The following is a 10351-nucleotide window of genomic DNA, read 5'->3' on the forward strand; positions in this document are numbered from 1 at the left end:
ATTAAAAACTAAGCAGATACTGTTTTCGCTGCATAATTAAACGCAGAAAGAACCTAGGTATTTGTTACCAATTTAATTGTTTCTATGAGGAGACTAATTGAATAAATAAAAGTTTGAGTTTGAGTTTGTACTTAGATATAAATAACTATCCGTGGCCCCGGCTTTATTCGTGTTGGGGTAAATACATAAAAAAAAAATTGAAATCGGTCTAGTTGCTGTTGTTTGAAAACTTACAAACATGAATGATTCTAAATATTAGTTACTAGATGTTCGCTCCCGTGGTACATTATAGCCTTTGTCACTCAGTGAAGATGCAGCTTACGAATGGCGAAAGAATATTTAAAAATCGATGAAGCGGTTTTTAAGCGTTTTATACATACAAAAATACTAAAGTTTCCTCTTTGTAATATTAGTACATGATATGTTCAATATAAGAAAGTCCTTTAGGAATTTCTGAACAAAAATAAATAATGAAATATAATCATTTATTGAACAAGATTAACATTACATAAATTTGGACCCCAGACACCTAATAAAGCTGTGTTTCGGGAATATGTGTCTGTCCGATACAGCACATAAAATAGAACTGCTTGATAAGATGAAATTTTGATAAATTTTAATATATGTCTTTATTTACATTTTTGAATTGGTTTACGTTATATTTATAGAAAACATATATTGAAAAAATAAACATAAATTTAAATTTGCCAATTTAATAATGATGGATATAATTTTGTAATAGTGATTTCTTTGTATACTATCTGTGCTTTATTTTAGGATTATAAAACTGTATCAACAGATATAAAATCAACCCCTAATGAACAACTTCAGAAAACATTAGCCGCTGAAACAGCAGAAAATTTTCCATATTAAAATATGGAAGCAGTGAAAGCCGAGAGCCACGACTAGTTATGTGAAATTATGCTCTTAAGTGGATGTGGTAACGAGAATCCTGTGAGGAAAATTAAAATATTGAATAATGTCTATTATTAACTTTTAATTTATATCTTTATAACATATTATGATTACGATTATTGAGGTATTTATGTTTTATCAAATACAATATGCATAATGTTATTATAGTTCAGTAATAAAGTTGTTAAGTATTATATTATCTTTATATTTGTATAAAAAATGATCAACATTTTAAACGTTCATTAGAAAATAACTCTCGTAGCAAATTGACCAAAAGGCCGTTTTTATGTGATTTATTATTATTTTTAATAAATAAAATTAAAGAATAATAACCTATATTTCACACGAAATCCTCATTATTTAATAAAAGTACATGAATCTAGATTTAGTTCAGAAACCATAACAATCGATTTATTCGGTAAGTTTTCAGTTTTGCGTCACGATACATTTCAAAATTTGACACTTACAACAAAACCATTATACCGTGTACAGATTACGTACACCAAAAAATAGAACTAACGCAAATCTTGGCTTAAAATTTGCACATACTCGATTAAATTCATTACGCCATTGTTAAACGCTTATCAATCGATTGATTTCGTAGAGGTACAAAAACGCCACAAATAAATGACTCAATCGCGAATTAGCTAAAAAAAATCGGACACTACATTGACTCAATAGCGCCGACTGTCGATTACACACAGTCAAGCAAGTTACGTAAATATCACGCACACCACTACACCCACACACACATTCACAGTACACCAGCACACGCGCAAAATGCGGGTGTGTGCGCGGTGCAGACCGTGAGTCGGCCGACCCCACTACAAAATTTAGTCTCACTCTAGACTTCGTTGAAGATAGACGTGTCCAACTGACTAGAGTAATACGCATTCGCAGTGAATATTTCGTCATAACATTGTGATAGTGACAAAATCATTTGGGACGTGATAAGTGGGAGTGTATAACATTATTGTTAAATTTTAAGTACTATAAACAATTCAGAAGACGTTTCTGTGTTTTGCTGTTTTAGTGAAACTATGACATTGTTCCCTCTATTTGGATAATTCCGGATAAGGACTACAAAATTACCGCAAATATTTTTGTAAGTATTTTTTGCCTTTTTCTCTTAGAATTTTATATTTTGATATGATTTGGCGTGCCAATTTTTATTTTTATTTTTGAAGTCTGGAAAATGTCTAATAGGAAACATAAATGTTAAGTGTTTATTTCGCCGGTGTGTTTGGATATAGTAATCGTTGTATTTATTAAATAATATGTTTCGGTGAAAATATATTATATAATTCATATAAAATATATTTTCATAAAAAAAGAAAATATATAAAAAAATAGATAGGTCGAGACAAAACTTTTTAAACTCATTTAAAATACCTGTTCAATTGGAATCAAATTGAAATTTAAAACAATCGGAAAAAGAAAGTTTTCCCGCCCAAATGCGCAATTCAGATCTTGCAGCATATAAATAAATGGATAAAATTTTCTGATCTGTTTCACATTAATTTAAATCAATGACTAACAAATGAGGTGAGTCAGTTAGGAAATTGCTTTATCGCTTCCATAGAATTGTTTTTGTAATGTCATTGACATCTTGCGTCGAATTTTGTTTACTCATGCTTGCAGAGATTCGTGCCAAGTCTTCGCTTAAATCATCTTTATACGCATTCTCTACGAATATTGAACTTCCTTTTGTCCTTCGTTGTTTTTTGTTTTTATGATAACTTCCTCGATTGCACTCTTTATCACTGTTTACATTTTCTGCTTTAAAAATTGTATCTTCACCATGCATGCCTTTTGTTTCCATTATCGCGATAATTCCTTTGTTTTCGATTCGCCTTATTTTTGCGCATTTATAATCAGATAATTTTCTCTTATCGTGTATTATGTCACCTGCCTACATTTCATGGCTAGACTTCGATTTAATCTAGACATTTCTCGCGATAGGTCTGAATTTTATAATTTCACTCAATTAAGTTTTTTTAAGTACAAATCTACATTTTACAAATTAACTAGCTAATAAGAATCATTTCTTTTCGTTTATTTTCACGGTAAAATAAACCGCAAAATTATTTTTTATTGCTTATATATTTATGTTTATGAAAATAAAATTGGCCAGTCAAATCTCAGTGTTAATTGATGGATTATGCTAGTAACTAGTGCGATGTCGTAAACGGCGCCTGGCACCGCTGTCGTAACTCGTAAGCCATTGTAAGCGCTTACACAACTGGTTCAAGGTTCCAATCCGGCGTGCATTCGCCTACGGATGTGCGGAAACAACCCGTCTATGTGTTTCTCTGCTGTTTACAAAACTGTACAAAATCCATCGCTTATTTCATCTGAAATGAGATATTTAGCACAACACTACATCTAGAGTTCACGTCACCGTTTCCAAGTACTCTTAGGTTCTCATGCCAAATTTCTTATACAGCCGCTCAGGTAGTTTCCTCCAGCGCTAAATATACCGTTTCCCAGTAAAGACTATTCAAACAATCGTCGGAACACGAGACCGTTGAATCGATCGCATAAAGGTCACTCCGTTGTATCTATGTATGACGCAACGTCCCTAGGGCGTTGTTGCGCAACCCATTGCAAGCCGATATCTATATTATGAGAACTGTAGTCTGTAGCGCTTACAACTGTGTCGTAACTACAAACAAACAGTTATTTGAGTTTACCAGATACAACACGACCACGAAATATTCAGTAGCCTATCCTCTCTATGATATAATTGAAATCATTAAAATTTCTATAAACTAGAAAGTATCTATTTATCCCATTTTAATAGATAATAAATGATGTAATAAAGGAAGTGAACCGCAAGGTCGTCCGGAAGGTATTACAAGTTAAGGTCGTACCCGCATGCATTTGGTTAATCGTGCATCATGACTCGCATAGTTATGAATTTTAATTCCCATTATATGAACGATCGTGTAAGGATTATAACCCTGGCAACTGACCCTGACTGAGTACATGCATTCAGAGTCATGCGATGAAATCATACGTACAGCACGCTTCCTAATAATAATTAAAAATAGAATTGCTTTGTGCAAAACACAAATATTAGGAAATGAGTATGCGAAATGCGCAACAAACGGCTTTGTCCAAATTGCGCCGAACATACTTGATCTAGAAAGATGTCTCGAGCTAATCTAATCGGCCTAGAAAACATTTGTATATGTACAATAAATTTCTCTTACGTAAAACGATTTTATACGCAATAACAACGGACGATAATTTCATCGGCGCGAGGACAACCAAAGATAACTTGACCTATTTTTTTTATCTCGCCCGCTCGCGTAACTCTAACCTACTTACGAAGTACACGTGAAGGCACAACCAATTGCGAGTAAGTGGATCACTATATGACGTTATTACTGAGGTCCTAAATTTCTGCGTCCGACTAAATTAGAACATACTGACGTAACAATGAGAGCACCGAAAAATTTATCAAGGTGATTTGTGACTGTCATATCGATTGCTTTAGAGTTTAGAGCTAATATTAGTGTTGACCCTGGGTGTCGATTGCTCTGTAGGTATATCCGCATTTCTTGCTCCACAAGTGTTCAGATTTATCACTGCATTGAGAGCAATGACTTTCCTCGAAGGCTTGTCGTCTATTAATTTTATGACGCTTCCGATAATCTCACCATAATACTACGAAGAATTACTATGGGGTAATCCCATGACTCATGCTGAGACTGAACCAGTTTGCTCAAACTACTGTATTCGTTACATGATCGTGAAAATAAAGAATAGATTTCTTAATATAGGTTATCAAGCGACACTATTATCTTGAAATTGAAAGAAATTACGTAAGCCTATTTACGGACAGCGTTTCGGTAGGTAAATTAGTAGAATCTAGAGCACTGAAATAGGTTAAGTGATTCTTAATAATGTAGCAATTAGCTGTATAGAACAAGGCCAGCAAAGTAGGTCTTACCGGTTTGTATCGCATACAAACACTGAGTATTTATTCAAAGATTATTTTTTTATCAGATAGGGAAATCCCAGAAAAACGGAACAACCTTGACACATTTTACATTGGCCGTTTATCACCAGAAGTTACGAAACGGGACCTTGACACCAAACCATTATCGGGGTGTGAGGCCGATTCGAAATAGCCCGTACTTTAATTGGGTGTTACTCTGAGTGCGAATGCGAAAATCGGTCAAGTACTTATGTGTCTTGGAAAAATGCTTGAAACACGTCCAGAAACTGCGACCTTCCGCCAGAATCCTCGGGGTGAAAATAAACAATGCGACCGCAAGGATTTACCTTGATGACTTCTACGCGACACCGAAGACAAAACATAATTTCAACGTCATTGTTTTATAAACATTTCAAATAGAACTTGGCTAGTTACAATCAAAGTGATCACGGCGCCAAAGACTGATATCTCCTGACACATACTGCCTGTTATGTTGGTAAAATGTTAAATCAAAGATGGCTGTCGGCCCACTTCCCGCGCAACAGGCGGTGAGCGTGTGGAAAGTTACCGTTGTACTACTTTCTCTACTTTTTCCAAGATGGCTGATATTGTCTATGAGTCTTATTAGAAGGTCAAGAGCGCACCGCAATTAGTTTTGCCGTTTGAGGTCAACGGTATTAACGTTTATTTGTTTGTATATTCTTTTTTAATTGTTTGAGTAATGCAATATAAAATATGAACTTCCTCGTTTTAAATAAAGACCTAAACGAATAATAAGAAACTCGAATAGAAATAAGAAAGTTTATAAATATTTATAGCAGAATAAGTTGGTCATTCTTAAATTAACTCATCTAACGGTCAAGGGCGTGTCGTGTCAGCAGGAATAATTAGTTTTCACGTTGGCGAATCACGTTGCAGTTTATATAACGGTTTGAAGAAGAGTAAACGTGCTTGGAAGTGTTACGCAAGCACCAACGTGAGGTTCAAGATTGGCACGTGTTGTTTGCCGCGTGACCAACCCGCACTCATCACGTGTGAGCCAGGACAATCACGCCCGTGAGGTCATGCACGGTGGCTTTACAAGCAAGGAAGCGATGTGATCCTGCAATTCAATCAGCTGGCGCGCAAATAGCAAAATTTTGTGCTATCTGTGCCGCGCATCGCTTGCGCGGGAATATCGCTGTCAAAGTCACGATTGTTTTTTTTTTATTGTTTACAATAATGTAGTAAATTTTCTTCATTAAAAATACATCGACAATAACAAGTCAATTGCAAGTTTATCGAAACAATAAATAACTTAATATAAGTATGACATCATTAACGCTATACATATTTCACAATCATTTTAGGTTTTGTATTGTAGGTCGATTTTTGGAATCATGTGGTACCTGTAAAAGTATAAATTATACTCTAGGTATTTAGAATGCCCTTTAGTTACTTTCTATTCTATTTGTATACTTTATATTATATCCGAAATCTTTATTGCCTCATAAAATTAGCAAAACAAAATAGTAATAAATAATTTTCTAACTCCAAAATAAAGTTGACGCAATTTTCTCAGTATTTCATTTAAAAATATTTGTCCCGTAGACGACAAAGACGCAATTAAAGTTTACATAATACATTAAAAATGTCTTGAACCAATTATCCTTATCAATATTTGTTACCGCTCTGACTCACTGATACAATTACGAAATTCTGATAGCTTATCACTGTTCATATTTGATTCAAATAAGGCCACATTTTTCACATACCTTGTCTATTACGCAAATTGCTTGAATATTGTTTGAGACTTTGGAGCAATGACCTATTGGAATATTGAGAAAAATATCGTATATTTAGGGAAGGTTCAAATTATGAAATCTAATTTGCTGTCTCGATCTTTGGTCAATATACGAATAGTCTTATCGTCTAATAAGATATAATAAAAACGTGTGAAAAACGTAAATAATAAAGCCTCTTACCCTCACGTGTACAGTTAACACAAGGCGCACACTTATAACGCACGTGCTAAGAAAAACACGTTTAATTAATAAAGGCTATATAAAACATTGGATTTTTATATGTAACGAAAATTATAGCCAGGCGATTTCATATTGAGTTAGTACTCAATATGAAATCGCCTTTTTAAAGTTTACAGTGAGCGTGGTCATGGGCGTACTATCCGTGTCATGAAATATGGCATTCGAAATATAACTTGTGTCGATCTAATACGAATGAAATGTAACGTTACTCGTTCTGTACTCTGTAGGCATCTGACAGTTGCCCAACCCAACCTTGACTCTTGAATGACGAAACCACTCATAACAGTATTACGTGTTTTAGTCAGCAGATGAACGTAAAAAGTATCAATGTACCGTACGGTCCCATTTTTGGGTAACGGTTTAAAGAAAGTAGATGATTAGCGATAACTGTTCAGCATAGCGAGCTAACAGTATTGGTATCTTAGCACCCAAATGTACGATAATAATTACGTAACGGTCGCATCTAAAAATTCCGAGATATGCCGTTTCGTCACATTCCTCGGTATATCACTGCGTGATTATTATATTTACACAACTTTATCTTTATAACACTCTTAAATTCAACCAGGTGTTTGTGTGAAAAAATCGCTGTATAGCAATACATTTTATTGCTAACTAGATCAGCTATAATTTGTACTATAGCGATATATGTTGCAATTTGTAAGTATGGTTAGAAAAATAATTAAACAATTGAGTTAACACGATCAATATTCCCAAGTTAACTAGACGCTAACCGCAGTTTTAACTGTTCGCTTTGAACCGGCAAGTAACGGACACTCGTAGCGTTATTACAAAATTATTCACTTTATCATATAAATGTTGAGGATTTATGGCTATTTCTATCAATATTCAACTGTTATTATTACTGTTTACATATGTACATAACTTTGCGTAATGTATACTTAGAAAAGGTTAATATTTGCGTATGAATTCAATGTATACTGACGTGTAATTGACGCAGATTATGAATAGAAAAAAAACGTCAAATCAGACTATTTTACTACGGACTAAAAAATATGTCTGAATAGATTTATTAAGATGTAATAGTTCTAGAAAAGGTACCTATAAAGCGCGCGTGGGCGGTCGAATAAAGAATTCATATAGTCATGATTTTAACTGTATTTATGAGAACATCTGTATAACGGGCTGATGTAAGTGATTCAGCTCAAACTGTATTATCCGATGCACTTACTGGGTCTATTGTCCTATTTTAACTACCAAATACCGAATTCGTCCGCAACTTTTCATACAAAAATATAGTGCAAAGCAATTTTACAGTAGAAATGAAGTAATACTGATGTTTATGATATATTTTCGCTAAACATTAAATCTGTTTACGGTCTCGAAAAAAGTATATCACAATCACCCATCAGAATAAATGATTGCAAACTTTAATACCATTTTGCAGTATAATGATCCCACACAATACCGCTGAATAAATGGTCGGTGACACGATACAATTAGAGTGGTTTGTAATCGAACAGTTATGGTAACGGGTTCCAATCTAGGCCGTCCTACTGACACGACTCTCCGTAACTCGTTTGGCGCGTAACACTATTTTTATTATTTAAATATTTTAATTTAATTATACACAGTCAAAGATATCAAAAATATATTCGATTAAGATATGAAAAACGATACTTTGAACTTCGATAAAGATAATCTTTATGCAACTATCACGGATATAACTAACACATGTTTGTAGCATAACTGTAGTCGAAAAAACAAATTTGTAAGTGTTAAATTTCTCTTAATTTCATATCCACTTAAAATAATATAAAGTTTCGCGTCACAAAACTCCATTTACATGAAAAACCCAATCGGAATAGGAAATGGTTATGTAAAGTCGTCAAGATGCAGCGATAACGCTCAAAACATCTTAAAAATCTCTAGCGGGGCTCTAATGATCTTTTTCGAATTTCATATTGATTTAAAATGTGAATAATCTCGTATAATCGCCGGCGGCACGTGTTCCCAGACACCGCATAGTTAAAATTACATGCAAAATGCTCTTGAAAAGCATAATTTCAGATTTAGAAAGGACTCTCACGTTGTCTCCCACACCGCCGCGTGCGCTGTAACGTGATCAACTCTGCTCTTTTTTCCGTTAAAACGACGCGGAAAAAAGAAATGGACTAATTTATGGTTTCACCACAATAGGCACTTAGGAAAGAATCTCCCATTGTTGTCGATAAACGGTTGATAACGAGGCAATTAAACTATTTTTCGCTGCACTTCCTGTCGATGCACATTTGGCTAAACGATATCGTTCAGAAATAGGCGGGTTTACGTAAGTGATATTAAATTAGGGTGTCGCGCAGAGGTTATCGACACCGTCCGATCAATGCGGGATTATTAAAATAATAAAATTGCTGGCCAGGCGTTTCAGGCCACGCCGCGGTCAACGTGAGCTGATTGCGAAATATCAATATTATTTTTAAAATATCGTTAATAAAGCACTGAGTCGACATCGGTCACATGCTAGCGGGCATGGCATTTGTTCATTTCGCGTCGTATCCGTTTAATAGTGCTATTGTAAAACTCGGTAATTAATTAAAAATTTTAATCAATTTTCTTTTAATGGAAGCGCTTTCGTAACAGTATCCTGTGCGACCTCAAAATGCATCGTGTAATATGCCAAGAGGTTAGGAAACATTATTAACGCGTTATAACATGAAGGGAGGGAAAAAATACGAATGTCGTAACGTAGTTTCACAAAATCCACGTGTAAAGTAACGCGGGAACTTGCGACAGAATGTTTGCAAGCATTATGTGCAAAGAAAATTGCAAATGATTTCACTAACGTAATATTTCTTTTGTTACAGAACCACATTGAAGATTCGTGCGGACCCAACGTCGTCCGCCGAAACATGGTCGCCGAGTTTATATTGAGCCAGCAGCAGCTGCTGGGCGGAGGCCCCGCCCTGGGCCCCGCACCGAGCCCCCAGCGCGTGCCACCGCCACCGCGGGCCCGCCTTTCTGTGTCACCGCATTTCCCAATGGACCAATCCCCTTCATCCAACGGATCAGCTGAGCACCACGAATTCGGAAACTCCTTTGAATTCTCCAAAAGGAAAGAATTCTTCGGGCAACGCAAGCAACGCGAATTCATTCCTGACAGCAAAAAGGACGACGGCTACTGGGACCGCAGGCGGCGAAACAATGAAGCCGCCAAGCGTTCCCGGGAAAAACGCCGCTTCAATGACATGGTCCTCGAACAACGCGTCGTTGAACTCTCAAAGGAAAACCATGTGCTTAAAGCGCAATTAGACGCCATTAAAGAAAAATACGGAATCTGTGGAGAAACACTCATCAGCATCGACCAAGTCTTAGCCACATTACCGACGTGTGATCAAGTCCTATGTGTAACTAAAAGGAGTAAACTGACCAGCAATGCCCTATTCCCGCCTGCGCCACCCCCACCTCCCCCGATTCCCCCAGCGTCTCCCCCATCCCCACCACCACA

The 10351-nt window shown here is 35.7% G+C and overlaps 1 protein-coding gene across 1 annotated transcript in view; it reads left to right on the forward strand.

Annotated features, from left to right (window-relative positions):
• Positions 1–1739: 1739 nt before the first annotated feature.
• Positions 1740–10351, forward strand: part of LOC119837549 (nuclear factor interleukin-3-regulated protein-like) — an 11155-nt gene continuing 2543 nt past the window's right edge. The window contains exons 1-2 of the mRNA XM_038363156.1: positions 1740–2020; positions 9711–10348. Coding sequence (XP_038219084.1) covers positions 9756–10348 — 593 coding nt within the window. The 5' untranslated portion in view covers positions 1740–2020; positions 9711–9755. The remainder of the gene's footprint in view (positions 2021–9710; positions 10349–10351) is intronic.

The sequence above is a fragment of the Zerene cesonia genome, chromosome 28, assembly GCF_012273895.1.
Source record: "Zerene cesonia ecotype Mississippi chromosome 28, Zerene_cesonia_1.1, whole genome shotgun sequence".
Classification (NCBI taxonomy): Eukaryota; Metazoa; Arthropoda; class Insecta; order Lepidoptera; family Pieridae; genus Zerene; species Zerene cesonia.